The following is a 14,542-nucleotide window of genomic DNA, read 5'->3' as shown; positions in this document are numbered from 1 at the left end:
GGGCGGCTCGGGCTGCTGGGCACCCGGGCTCGACGAGGACTTCTTTCCAGACCTGGACAGGATGCGGATACCTGTTTGGGGGCGCGGGCGCCTGCTCCCTCCCACGCGCGCGCGCGCTCGCTCTCCTCCTCTCTTCCTCTCTCTCTCTCTCTTGCTCTGTCCTTCTCCCTTCAAAAAATGTGATCGTTACCTCTCCACACCAAGGTGCCCAGACGCCAAAGACTGATGAAATCCAAGGAGGGCCAATGGCCGGACTGGGGGTGGGGGAGAGAGAGCGTGGCGACGTGCGTCCGCCGCCCGCCGAGCCCGGAGTCGTAATTGCTCCAGACAGGGAGAGCTGGGGGTTGGGCGGAGGTGGCCGCGTATAAATAGTGAGATCTCAAATTGAAAGGCATAAATAACAGCGGGAGGGATCCACCCGCACACCGACCGTCCTCTCCGCGCGCGGGGAGGCGTGCGGACCTCAGCCCGGCGCCCAGCCAGCACCGCCGCGCCCCGCGGACCCCCGCAGCCCCTCGCGCAGCCATGGAGGAGCTCACCGCTTTTGTATCCAAATCTTTTGACCAGAAAACCAAAGAGAGCGGCGGCGGCGGCGGCGGCGGAGGCGGCGGCGGCGGTAAGAAGGATTCCATCACCTACCGAGAAGTTCTGGAGAGCGGACTGGCGCGCGCCAGGGAGCTGGGGAGCTCGGAAACGAGCCTCCAGGACGTTACCGAGGGCAGCGGCCACTGTCCGGTGCATTTGTTTAAGGACCACGTGGACAATGATAAGGATAAACTGAAGGAGTTCGGCGCGGGGAGGGCTGCGGAAGGTAAGGTCGCCGCGCGCCGGCTCCGGGCCCCTCCCGGGGAAGGCGCCGCCTAGCCACCCCGCCGGTCCGCGGGGCCCTCGCTCCGCGCCTGCGAGGGGAGGAGGCCCCCGGCGCCGCGGCTCGCCATCAGCTCGACCCCAAACTCTAGGAATGCGCAGCCACAGCTGAGCCCGAAAGGCTCGGGCAGCCGAGCGCCAGCAACCGGTGGGGAGAGAAACCTACTGCAAGGCGCAGAGACCGGAGCCGGCGGGAGACAGGCGGGCGGCCAGGGCGGCCAGCCGCCGCGGGAGCCCGGGCCTCGCGCGGCCCGCAGCCCGCAGCCGCCTCTCCGCGGACGTGGGCAACTTGTAGGGCTGCGTCCGAACGCAGGCCGGCGGCAGGGCCTCCTCCGTGCGCGCCCGCCCGCCTGTCTTCCTCCGTCTCCCGCGCACGCAGCGCCAGTCCACGCTCAGCTCCTCTCGCCCAGCCGTGCTGGGCCCCCGCCGCCAGAACCCCGCAGCGCAGGGGACGCGCTGGCCGCGCGGTTGGAGAGGGTCGGGGTCCTGGATAACTGGGGCCCCTTTCCTGGGAGGAAAACTTTCCTCTTGAACCTCCGGGGTTGATGTTGGGTGTGTAAATTAAAACCACCAGCCTGTCCGCAGGTGGCCGGGGTCTGGACCCCGCGTGAGGGCCTGGGGACCCTCCCCAAGACCGGCAGAGAGCACTCTCCCGGGGGTGTGCAGACCCTGTGCTGGGTCTCCTTCGCTCTGATCCTGCCCAAACCCTCACTGAGAATGGGCAGGGTTGGATGGGACGAAGACCATCCATGAACGCAGGGGATGTGTGGGGTTTGGGCAGAAAGTGACCCACTAACAGCTATAAATCAGAGCGAACGGAGGAGCTCCATTTCTCAGGGACGCTGATGAGAAGGCTATTCATTTATTATTATTATTATTATTATTATTATTATTATTATTATTAATTATTATTAAATGCACGGGCTGTCAGTGGTCAGTGCAGCCTTTTTAATGGACAATCAGAGGCGAGGCCTCCGAATGAAGTCTCCAAGAAGTCTCCCTGGCTTTGGGGGAGCCTGGTGACAGCATTGGAGGGAGCCACCTCACGGTCCTGGGGCTCACTGTGACAGCCTCTGTGGCTTTGACCTTGGTGAAGCAGACGTCTGGCTTGTTAGCTCACCAGGGCTGCTGCCCCCCCGCCTGGGCCAGCCTGCCTTACCTGGGGTGGGTCTCCATTAACAGCCTCAAACACCTGGCTCTGTAATTCACCCGCCACAGAGCTTCCCTTCCCGGGGACAGGGCTGGGCTGGGCGCTCCTGCAGGCCTATGTTTAATTTCAGGGATTTACACAGCCAGTGGGGTTCCGGATACATGGGTTCCTAACTGCCTGCCCTGGGGGGGGGGGGCTTGAGTTGCTGGGAGTGAGACCCCCGGAACAGGGTCACTGGGAAGAGTCCAAAGTGCTCTCAGGACCCTTCCAAAAGGAGGCATGGGTTCGGCACCGGGGAGACGGATATCGATTTCCGAATTACTCTGTTCCTTTGGCTGAGTGTGCCGAGCCTCCCAGGGAGGGCTGAATCCCAGCCGGCTCTTGCAAGTTGGGGACACTCCTGGACTCTGGGTGGAAGCCCCGGGCTTGGGGGAACAGCATGCCTCCCCCAAGGCCAGCCCAGAGCCCGTGGACTTTACAAACCACGGCCTCGGTTCTTAAAGACCCGTTTTGCAGCTGGGCTCCGTCCTGGGGTCCAGACTCAGAGACCAGAAGCCTGTCTCTGTAGGGGACTCTGCGTGGGTCAGAAACGGGCTGCACCTCCCTTCTGGGAAGGTGAAAGAGGTCTCCAAATCTAAGTTGGGGACAAGTTCCCAGGGCTTCGAATCTTCCCGGGAGGCCTTTGAGAAAGATAAAGGAATTTGCGGCTACTGATCTCCAGTTCAGGGAGTCAGTCGAGCACCAAGATCTGCTTCCTCCTCAGAGGCCGATGGGGCTTTGCAAGTGTCTGGGCGGGTGGGGACTTCTCAGGGGTCCTCTGGCTGCTTTGACATATTTCCGAGCTGAGCTCTTTGGAACTGCTTCCTAAAGGCGGGTCTCTGATTCTGGACACCAGGGGACAGGTAATGAGGGCACGGGGCAGCCCTTTGCCTGAGCCCAGCAGGCCCCGTGTGATCAGGGAGAAAGAACACAGCAGCCCGAAACAGAGGGGTGGTGCGGACGGCAGGGACCACCAGCCTCTGGCCTGGATGGGGAGGGGGTGTTGGTGGCTTTTATTTCAAGACCCTGCATTCTCAAAAGTGGGGAGGGGAGGGAAAAGCTTCCCAGCGAGAATCACCAGGATGCGGATCCCTTTGCCCGCTACCCACTGGGGCCTTCCCGGAGCAAACGCGAACCCAGTCCTGGTTTTTGGACATGTTGGGGGCCTCTTGGTGGGATAGGGGTGTGACAGCGTGTGAGCCCAAGAAGGATCCCCCTGGGCTCCCGGTGGGTGGTGGGATTTTGGATATGGCCCTGCTTTGGGGTCAGAAAAGAGATGGGTTGGGGCTGTGCCCTGTCCAGTCTGAGACTGCCGGCCTCGGGCCTGTTTGCTGAGCTGCAGCCCCGGGGTGGGTGGTGGGTCGCACAGCGGCTTCCCGTGGGTCCCTCTGGGGCGCCCACACTCGGGTAATTCGTCCTTGGCTTCTTCGCCTTAAAAAAATAATATTTAACACCAGAGTCTCCTTCCAAAGGGGGGGGAGGTGAGGCTGTGTCAACAGAGGAAAGTGGATAATTGAGGAAACTATTCAGAGATTAGGCCAAGACACACCGCGGTGTCGTTGTGCCCGAGTTGTTACAAAAGAAGTGTGTGTGTGTGAGTGTGTGCGCGCGTGTGTCCCCCCCTTTTGAGTGAGTTCGTTTTACCGATTTGCCCAAGCCCCACCGAGGGCGCGTTTCTTACCGAGGGTCCCATCCACAGCCTGGGCACAGAGAGGCTTTTATACCACGTGGCGCAAACAGGGTCCACTTCGCGGGCGCGACCTTTCGGGGGATGTGGGGGGGGGTAGCCCCGGGGCTGAGCGACTCCGGGGGGGCCCCTCTCAGTCCCGTGTCCCCCGCCCTCCCCGCAGGCCTCTACGAATGCAAGGACAAACGCGAGGACGTCAAGTCCGAGGACGAGGACGGGCAGACCAAGCTCAAGCAACGGAGGAGCCGCACCAACTTCACCCTGGAGCAGCTCAACGAGCTGGAACGACTGTTCGACGAGACGCACTACCCCGACGCCTTCATGCGCGAGGAGCTCAGCCAGCGCCTGGGGCTCTCCGAGGCGCGCGTCCAGGTAGGGCCGACCCGCGCCCCGGCACCCGGCGCTGCGCAGGGCCTAGCGCGCGCCCTGGGCCCCGGGAGCGCCTCGCCTCGCAGGAGCGCGGGGAGTCTGCGTGGAAAGGCCGCGAGAGCGGCCTCCTGGAGACTCCCGGAGGGCCTCCGGGATGGGCGCACCCCGAGCGCACGTGCCCTGAACCCCGGGGTCGTCATCCGCAGCTGGGAAGTCCAGAACTGGGTCTCTCCTGTTCTCCTTCTTCCCACATCCCCCTCGCTGGGCTCCTTCTCCTCTCCACTCGCTTCCCTCCCGCTGCAGGGAGCGCAGGAGCCACAGAGGAACAGAGGCGGGGAGGGGAAGCGAGGGGCGGGCGGGCGAGGGGCTCGCCCTGCTCCCGGGGCATCGGAGGCGAGCGACGCTGCTGCCCGCGCAGGGTCGGATTAGCAGGGGGCGCGGGGGGCTGCCTCCCTCGGCCTCCCCGAGGAGCGAGCGCATGAATTCTTGATGCCCATCTGGCCTGCCACCGAGGCTGGGGCCCTGGGTGTGCGCTGCACGTGCGCAGAGAGACGCCTGCGCGGACAGCAGCAGCTATTCCCCTGACGTGGGCAACACGGGGTGCAATTCGCTAATTGATTTACTGTGTGTGTGTGTGTGCGTGTGTGTGTGCGTGTGTGTGTGTGTGTGTGTGTGCGCGCGTGTGCGCGCGCGGGCGCAGGTGTGCACGAAAATTCCGCTTCTGGGTCGGGCCCTCTGGATCCCGCTTGGGAGGGAGGTCGACCTTGGAGGCTCCGAGGGTCTTGTCCTGGTTTTCAAGTTGGCTCCGCAACTGGACAGAAGGGAGAAGGAGGGAGTGCGCGAAGGACACGGGGTTCTGAGTCAATGACATTAACACGGCCACCCGGGCTGGGGGCTGGGGAGGCCCATTCAAAGCCGAGCGTTTGGAGAGGACAGGTTTTCCTGTTAGTTTTTTTTTTTTCTTTTTGGGAGGGGGTCAACAAATTCAGACACGACTCCCTCCCCCCCCCCCCACTATCTTATTTCCAAAAAGAAAACACAAACGACTTGGGTAGTTAGTGTGGCCCCCCAAATGTTTGATTTCTTTTTTTTTTTTTTAAGTCTCTGTTTTGCTCACTGCTTGCTAACCTTCCTTCTTTCCTGTTGCTCCGGTAAAAAGGTTTTCTTAAAATTAAATCAACGCCCCCCTACCCCCCCTCCTTCAGGCCTCTTTGGCTGGATTCTGCTGTGTTAGAAGGCACCCCCCCTTCCCTGCACTTAACTGTGGGCTCCGTGGGGCCAGCTCTGTGAGCATCTCTGGCCTCCACCCCAGAAGAGGCTGGGCGGAGAGGGGGGGCTTTCAGCTGGACACCCTGGCCGGGGGAAGATGGATTAGGTGGCACCATATAAATTAATCAAAAGATTAAACTTTTGCTTCAGGGGACTTCAACTTTTATGTCATTTGCCGGTGTCTTTCTGCCTGGGATCTGTAATCATCTCCGGGGCCCTTGATGTACTGTTTCTATAAAAATAAATTACTTGTAATTTAATTCCGCACTATTTCTTTCAGTAGTCTATTACTGCACCGCACCTTAGCACAGAGGTACCCCGTCGTCGTCGCAGGAAAAAATTGGTTCTTGGGTGTCCTTACCCGTCTCTCCCACCCCATCCTGAAAGGCAGAGCCCAGAAAGGGAGTGTGGGTGGGTTGGCAAGATGGAGGGGAGGGTGTGTGTGTGGGGGGAGACAGGAGAAGGTAGAAATAAAGAGCGATCGATTGGATTCAGGGGGCGAATGAAAATTTAATGGTGGTAAATAACAATAAAAAAAAAAAAACACACACACACACACACACACACACCAAACCCAGGAACGGAATCAAAGACGTTCATTTTTTTTCTATGGGCCACGGGGAGAAGGGTCACATCATAAAAGAGTTGAGGTGGCAGAAAAAGGGATCATAAAAATCAATTAGTGAAAAAACACTCAGACGGTGGGAGTTGTAGGGGGTGGGTGGGTGGGAAGAGGGGAGGAAAAATCAGGGGGAAAAAATGCATCCTATTTGAATCCTGCCTCTGGATTTCTGGGCGATCCTCCTCGGTGGCGCGGCCTGTCCCAGGCTGTTAAAAGATAGAGTTTCAATTTAGTGTGGAAATTCGCCGTAAATAAATTGAGTGTCCTGTGGAAGCGAGTCCTTATTAACCTCTTATTTTTTTTAGCGTGTGTGTGTGTGTGTGTGTGTGTGTTTGTCGTGCAAACTCACATCGCCCAGCTGTCAGGCTCATAATGGAAAGTTATGAGACGGTGGTGAGGGGCAGGCGGTAATTTAATTACAACAAATATCTTTGGGTTTATGGCACCGAGCTAAATTAAATGTCATTATTCACTGTCGGTAATGGAAATCAAAAGGAAATCAGATTACACCGTCGGTGCAGGGAATCAGCAGCAGCGGCCTCTCGTAATGAAGCCGCCATGTCCGGGGCCACGGGTAGTGCACTTTAGTTAGCATATTCCGCCCTAATTGGAATTGATCGCGGATCACCCCAAGACTGATGGATGGTCGCTTAATGCGGCGGCTAATTCATCACTTTTATTCTTCATCATCTTATTGCTTCTCTGCGTCTCTCCCCGCCACCCCACCCACCCTCCTTTTCCTCCCTCTTGCTAAAGGGAAAGCGAACGGTGTTGCATTTTGCGGGATTTTAAAATTCTCCCTTTTGAAAAAATGTGCCCTTCCAGGGCAGGGTGGCTGGGCCCGTCTGGCTGGACCTGGCCAGGGGGGTGGCTGGGATCCTGGGCCCTTGGAGGAAGAGGGGACCCTCTGAAAGGGATCTAGTCCCCCGGGGCTGGGGGTGGGGAGAGGCCTGCAAACCGAGCCCTGGTTTGTGAGTTTGTGGATTTGGATTCCGGACTGGCCGGGGGAGGTGGCTCGCTGGCTCTCTTACTTTCTATTTCTATTTTTGGGGTTTTTTTTTTGGGGGGGGGAGAGACCACTTTGCAGGGGAACTCGATAAAAAGTTTTCCAGGCTCCTCCGATGCCCGGAGGGAACGGCTGTGGGACCTTCTGGAAAGCCAGTCCGGTCAGCTGGGTCCAGGGCAGGAAGCCGGTCCCTAAGACGCTGCCGGCTCTGGGAAGTTTCGTTTTTGGAAGGCTGGGTGCCTCCGACCTCCGGGCTTGGCTCGGGCTCCCCCCCAACCCTCACCCAGCGCCCGTGGTCGCCCCGGGCCAGGCCCCAGAGAGCTCCCTGGGTGACTCTCGACGTAGAAGGCCAGCTTGGTGCTAATTATTCCGCGTGGGCAGCGGCTGTCACCGAGGCCGGCCGGGGTTGGAGAGCAGGTCGCAGACTGAGCAATTAAAAGAGTCCTAGGGAGGGGCAGTGAGCTCCTGCAGAGACAGGGGAATGCTCTTTTTGCAACAGGGGGTGTGCGTGTTTTGGGGGAGCAGTGAGCCAGGATAACAGTGGGAGTTGGGGGTGGGGAGGTCGTTGGTACCCAAATCCTAATGTCAGGAGTGTGACTTCGGCCGAGCGGCAGGAAGGTCTCAGAGCCCAGCTTTGCCAGGTCACCCCTAGTGTGAGGCCTTCCAGAGGCCGGTTATTGGGGAGGGGGGTCCCCTAGGTCATGTTCATGCCTCTTGTAAGATTAAGAGGGAAACGATTCCCCCCTTTCCTTGGGGCTTCCCGCGGGGGGTGGGGATGCTTCTGCGCTCAGGGTGTTCCAAGCTGGAACATGAGTTGGAGGCTGTGTGTCCCCCACCCCGCTGGTGGCTTCTCTGTGCCTGTGTGTGTGTGTGTGTTGGTGCCCACACTTGACTGATCACTTGACACAAATGCCTAGGTGTCACTTGGGAGGTGGAGGGGGACAGGCGGGAGTCCCACAGTTCCCAGCCCCAGGCGGGAAAGGAGGGTGGTGAGGGGCGCGAGTCCCCCCCACAGGACTGCGCCGTGCTCTGCGGAGCGCCTGGGTGGCTGGGCTCACGCGCCCCTGTCTGTCTGTCCCTTAGGTCTGGTTCCAGAACCGGAGAGCCAAGTGTCGGAAACAGGAGAACCAGATGCACAAAGGTGGGTGGGGGCGGGACGGGGGTGGGGGTGGGGGTGGGCGGGCGGTGGGCGCCTGCGGGGCGGCCTGGGTGCTCACCTCTCCGCTCCCGTCTTCTCTCGTAGGCGTCATCCTGGGCACCGCCAGCCACCTGGACGCCTGCAGGGTGGCGCCCTACGTGAACATGGGCGCCCTGCGGATGCCTTTCCAACAGGTAGTCGCGCGGGTCCCCCCTCCCCGCCCCCGCAGCCTCCCCCTCCCCCCGGCCCCCCGCCCCTGGCGCCCTTCCCGCGCCCACCCCTCCCCCCGCCCCGCGGACTTCTGGCCTGGCGCTCAGAAGAAAGCCAGCCGCTTTTTACAAGGGGACATTTATAGACGCTTTGGCACATATTAAAATCAGGCCGTAAAACTCCACGAGTCACCTTGGGGAAGGGCGAAAACCAAACCCAAGCGCACTTTGACAAAACTCCGAGGGGCGAGAAAAACACAGCAATCCCACCCACCGAGGCGCCACCTACCCGGAGCCCGGCTGGGGAGGGGTCCCCTGCGCCTGGGTGTGGGGCTCGCATCGCTCAGCCCCTCGCAGCCACCCCGCCCCCCATGCCCGGTCCTCGGCTGGAGGGAACGGCCAGGCTCCTGGACCCGCACCCAGGGCCTGGGCAGCCAGGGGCCCAGCTCAGGCGACCAGCATCGCCCGGGGTCCCTGGCTCGGAGGAGGGGGTCTGCCAGGAGACCGGAAGAAGCCCAGGGAGCGCCAGTATCCCCAAAGGGCCCTTTTCGCCCCTGACCAAGGATGGGTGGATTGTGGGGCAGGAGGCCCCGTGTCACCAGGGCCAGCACTGGGGGCCCTCTCGAGCTCTCCAATGCAAGGCCCTTTGGGGCCCCCACTCGGAGGGTGGGAGGGCACGGGCAGGTCGAGCTGGGGTGCTGTGGCAGGGCGGCGGCGGGCAGTGCACACACGCAACGGGTTTGTTCCAAGAGGACAGCCAGGTTTATATTTGGACATGTTTGCGGGAGGGCAAGGGGGGGTCCACCAGTCTGCGGTGGCTTGGGCTGGCCGGCGAGGGTGGGGATGGGGGTATAAATAGACCTGGGGGAAAGGGAGCCTCAAGCTCTGCCACTCTGGGTGCGCCAGGCGCGAAGGGCCTCCCTGGGGATCCTGCGCAGTGGCAGTGTCCGCCTCTGCTGGATTCCACCTCTCCTCGGCGCCTGGGCCCATCTTCAGGCTTGGGTGGCCACGAGTCTCCTCCTGGTGGCCACAGCCCTCCCCTGCTCCGACGTGGCGCCCTGTCCTTAGGCCCCACTGAAATTGGGTGGCCAAGTCCGCGCAGGCCGACTTCCGGGCTGCGTCGTCGAGGGGTCAGAGAGAAGGAACTTGGAGCTCCTTCTGGACGGGTTGCAGCCCGAAGCGCCTAGACTGGGGTCTGTCCAAAGTGACCAGTGGCTGGCCACCGGTTTAGAGGCTCCCCGGGCTGGAGGGGGAAAGGGGCGGTGGTCTTGGATGCAGGAGAAAGGGAGATATCCCCAGGGGGCCAAGGGAAGGGAAAAGGCGGGAAACCCACCCTGTCCACCGGGGCGTCCTAACTGACCGCGCCACGTCCGCCCCACAGGTCCAGGCACAGCTGCAGCTGGAAGGGGTGGCGCACGCGCACCCGCACCTGCACCCGCACCTGGCGGCGCACGCGCCCTACCTGATGTTCCCGCCGCCGCCCTTCGGGCTCCCCATCGCGTCGCTGGCTGAGTCGGCCTCCGCCGCCGCCGTGGTGGCCGCGGCGGCCAAAAGCAACAGCAAGAACTCTAGCATCGCTGACCTGCGGCTCAAGGCGCGCAAGCACGCGGAGGCCCTGGGGCTCTGACCCGCCCCGCGCCCGACCCCGCGACCCCGCCCGCACTGCGTCCCGCACGGTCCCTTCCGAGCCCTCCCCACGGCAGGCTAGACGCCCCGGAGCCCGGGCGCAGTGGCCTCCCTGTGCCGGGCAGCCTGGGGAGGGGGCCTCCGGGGACGGCAGACACCGCACAGCGCAGCCAGACCCCCGCTGGGACCCTGCGGAAGAGCGAGGGCGCGGCCGTCGGGGCGCGCACCCGGCCCTCGCCCGCGCAGCGCAGCCCGTGCCTGCGTCCTGGGACCCGCGCGCGGGGGAACCCCGCCTCATCTGCTCCAGTCCTCTGCATGCGGCCGACCACACACCTTTCGGGGGGGTCCTAGAGTCTTTGCAGCCAAAGATTCTGGGGCTGGTCTCCACTCCAGATGCCATTGCTGAGTTGCCCGCGACGTTCTCCACTGCCACCACCGTGTTCACCCACCTGCCCAAGAGCCCGGTGTGGATTCGAATCCTGGACCCTCGCATCCGAGGCAGGGGCCTGCCCTCCTCCACGGTCCCCACCTCCCCGCCCCGAAGGCAGCAATAACGCAAGGCGCGGATCGTGTGATCGTGTCGCTCGGGTGGCCAACGACTCGAGGTCAGGGAAGGCCGAGAAGACCCCATCTCCCAAGTCGCGACCTTCCGGGGACCCTCGTGAGGAGCAGCACCCTTCACCACTCCTGCGCACGTTTAGCACCCCCCGCGGACACCGGAACGGATCGGGATTCCTTGTGCCCTAGAATAGGCGACTTTATAAGTTTTGCAGTCTCTGATGCTCGGATTGACTTTTTTGGGGTGGGGTGGGGTGGGGAGGGGGCGGGTTGGCTGTTTGACCGAATTCAGATGCAAATGACTTGCGTAAGAGATGAGGGGGGGGCATGGTGGGAAGGCGACCGACCTACCTACCCACCCAGGCGGTCCCCTTCAACTTTAACGAGATGCAGTCAGGTGCAGAAAAAAAAAGTGCAATATTGTAAATATCATAGATTAAAGAGACAAAAATCAGCCGTGCACTCTTGGAAGCGTGCTGCGGGCGTGGCCGTGGGGTGGGGTGGGGGGCGAAGGGCGTGGAGGGGTGGGCATGGCCAAATCGAGGGGTGGGGGAAGTCGCCCGGGTCCTGGGGAGCGCGCGCGCGCAGGAGAAGAGACGCGCGTCTTGGCGCGCCCGCGCGCGCGGGAGCCAGGACACGGGTTTGGAGTTGAGCTGTTTTGGTGGCCCGGGGGAGAGAGGCCTGGCCAATGTCTTAAGAGGACACGTGGCAATTCTAGGCAGCGCCCCCTCCCTCCTATTTTCCTTTCTCCCCAACCCCAGACCCCCCCAGTGCGTCCACAACCAAATAGCAACTTGTCTTACCCGCGCTTAGGGAACCCAGAAGCCCCCTTTGCAAAGCCACCCAAAGCTCTGTCTCTCCAAAAACAAGGGCTTGCTGTGTCCACGTTAAAGCCCGACGATTTTCTGCTCTTACCCCTTGAATTGGATCCATCTCTCCAAGGAGGGAATTTCCCCCCCCCCCTTCCCTAGAAGGGGTGCTGTCCATCTTTCCGCGGAGCGGAAATGTAGATTTATTTGGACACGTCTCATTTGTTCATCGGATACTCTTTATACAAACCAGAAGGCCCTTTCCCCCCATTTTTTTTTTTTTTAAGTTTTGAGATTCCAGCGGTGCGTGTAAGAACTGACGGAGAGACGCCGAGGAGAGGAAGAATGTGAACAGGGAGTTGGTGAATCTCTGGCCATTAGGCCCCCTCCCCAACCAGGCGGGAGAGGGTCGGTGTCCCACGTACAGAGTGGCTTCGTTTTTTAATTTAAAAATTTTTTTTTTAAAAAATTCTTATTGTTTTTGGTGGCAGATTGAGCCCAGATCTGAAGGTGCATGTGCTCTGTCCCCTGAGCCACAACCCTGAGCCTCAGTTTTGCTTATCAACAGCTGCAAAGAAGCACACAGTAGGCCCACGACTGCTGCTGACGGAGAGGCCGAGTCCCCCTGCAGGGAGCCATGTGGGGCTGCCCTCTGGCTGCTTCCTGGGGACTTCAGCCAGACACCAAGGAGGACTTCCAGCCTGCCAAGCAGCCAGCCGGAGTTCTGCCTTCAGGTCTCCTCCTTCCCTTCTCTTTGACTTTTAAAGAGGCTGAGCGAGATGTGGGCTGTGATGTGGGCCATCCTGGTGTCCCTATAAGAGTCGGTGACACAGGGAGCCTGACTCAGGATGTAAGAAATCAGGTGGCTGGGGCGGAGGTGACTATGCTAAGGTCGGTCGAGGGACCTGTGTGCGAAACTGTGGGTCTGCTGACGTCAGCAACTGGCTCCTCACACGGGTCCAGGGGCCATGTCCAGCAAGACGGGCCCAGCCGTGGAGGACACTGGCCTCCTTAGGAAACAAGGCCAGCCTGTGAGTCTGGGGTGCCCAGGGCCCTGTCCGGCCAAGGCCCACTTGTCCCCTGACGTCCTTGTTCCAGGGAAATCTCTTCCCCACAGAGGAACCTCTGTCTCCCGTCTCTCTGGGAGACCGGGGTATCCGCAAGCCGCCTCCTGGGCCGGGCGTGGGGTTTACTGGTCTCTGTCCTGGATCCAGGTACGGGGCCGGGAGGAGGTCAGTGTGCCTGTAGGTGGGTCAGCCACGCGCAGTCGCTGAGAGTTGGAAAAAGGTCCATTTCGAAGGGAACGAGAAGGTCTCTGGCAGCGTCTCTGTGGATGGGGGTCCCCCCCGGGGCCGTGGCACAGCGTGGGCTGAGGTCCATTCCTGGATCCTTGAGTTTCTGCAGATGACAGATCCCACCCGGCTGGGCATCCCCCTTAGCTCCTCGCGTCACCGCCTGTCCTTGGGGTCACCTCCCGCCCTGCTCTGGGGTCACCCAGATGCACCCGTGTCCGGGATGCAGGAAGGGGTGGCTTGCCCCTCGGGGTGGTGCAGGTGGACGATGCGGGTCCTGCCCACTGAGATCTTTCCGGTTGTCCCCCAGGAGCCAGGGGGGACCCTTCCTCTCCGAGTTCTCCTCGGGCCCAAAGATGACCGGACGCCAATTCATACAAAAAAGTTTTGTTTCTTTTTCCACGAAAAAAACAAAACTTCTTTCTTTGCTCCAAGTCTTGGCGGTTCCTGGGGTGGAACAGACTGGGCGAAGGGTCCACTTTGGGTGGACGAGTTGGAGACGTTCGAACCGCAGGCCTGATGGACGGTCCAGGAGAGAAATCAGCCGTGGCGGATAGACAGACAGACTGTCCCAGCCCCGGAAACTGGATGCCGCCGAGAAGCCTGGCCTGGAAATTCGGTATTTCAGGAGCCCGCCGTGGGTGGAGGAGGCAGCGGAGGCCCAGCTGAGAGGCTGGGCAACGCGCTATTTATTGGTTTCCGGCCTCACGGAGGCCGGTCCCCGCTTCCTGAGGACGGATGAATTCGGACGTGTTATTTATTTCCTTCTTTTTTGTCGTCGTTGATGTGGAAAATTCATAAAAATGTGCTATTTTAATGATGTGGACTGGAAATGTGACATTTACAGGCTTCTCTGTCCCCCGCCCGCGCGGCCACCCCTCTCTCCCAACTGATGAGCAGCCAGAGTGATGGACAGACGGCGGACACGGGGGCCTATGCAGCTGTGGGGACCGGCCGGGATTTTCAGGGATTGCAAAGTGAAAATAGTAATAATAATAATAATAACAACGACAACTTTCCCCCCAAACACGCTCTGCCAACCCGCTCTCTCTCCCCCTCTGCTGTTTGGGCGAAAGGCGATTTCCGAGGATTTGCGTTTTCTGTGCTGTCCCCTCCCCTGGCCGGGCTGCATGTGCCTGCTGTCCCTCAGAGCCCCCGTGTCCAGCTCCAGGACGCCCTTGGCGCCACGCCCGACCCCGCAGGCTGAATGTACATCTTGTAAAATGGAGATGATATAAATAAACTTATAAATATTTGTTCTCAAGTGTGAAAGCAAACACGGGCGCACCTCACCGCCCGCCCCGGAGGAGGACCACCAGGAGCCCGAGGGGGTGCACAGGGCAGCTGGTGGCTGGTGCCTGGGGGTCCCCCGGGTGCATTTTAGGGAGGCTTTGACTAGCAAGGCTCCTCCGGCCCCCGGGGGCTGCCGTCCCCCCAGGAGAAGGCAAACCGGGTGCCAAGCCCTGAGTTCGAATCCAGCCAGGTTCTGGGCCCTTCCCGAGATGCTGCGGCGGCTCCAGGGCCGGGAGATGTGCGTTTCGGTTCCAGGGATTCAGCCACCGGGCGCGAGCCATTTTTTGGGGAGGGGAGCTGGGGGGTGAGGAGTTAATCAATGAGAGAAAAATGTCACCTTCTAAAAATGGTGGTTTTCTTCTTTTATCTTCTTGTGGGAAGGGAGGTTGGCCACGGGCCACCCTGAGCGCTGTTTGCTGTCCATCAAAACCACAGGTGGCAGGAAGGGACGGAAGGGGGGGGGTGCACCTGGGAACATGGCCCGGGCGGGTGGCGGGTCCTGCGGGCAGCACCGTGGACAGGTGCCCGTGTCCACGCTCCCTGCGTGGGTACCGAGTGCAGGAACTTGTGCCCAGGGCTCGGAGGAGACCGGCTCCTGGAAACCTCAG

At 60.9% G+C, this 14,542-nt stretch overlaps 1 protein-coding gene across 1 annotated transcript; it reads left to right on the top strand.

The window, feature by feature from the left end:
• The first annotated feature begins 525 nt into the window (after positions 1-525).
• LOC139703503 (short stature homeobox protein-like) lies at positions 526-9,983 on the top strand. The gene is made up of 5 exons (XM_071606981.1): positions 526-811; positions 3,907-4,115; positions 8,093-8,150; positions 8,253-8,341; positions 9,738-9,983. The coding sequence occupies exons 1-5, from the start codon at positions 526-528 to the stop codon at positions 9,981-9,983; spliced, it is 888 nt and encodes a 295-aa protein (XP_071463082.1).
• Positions 9,984-14,542: the final 4,559 nt, after the last annotated feature.

This window comes from Marmota flaviventris, chromosome Y (assembly GCF_047511675.1).
Source record: "Marmota flaviventris isolate mMarFla1 chromosome Y, mMarFla1.hap1, whole genome shotgun sequence".
Taxonomy (NCBI): domain Eukaryota; kingdom Metazoa; phylum Chordata; class Mammalia; order Rodentia; family Sciuridae; genus Marmota; species Marmota flaviventris.
This window is presented reverse-complemented; position numbering and strand designations above follow the sequence as displayed.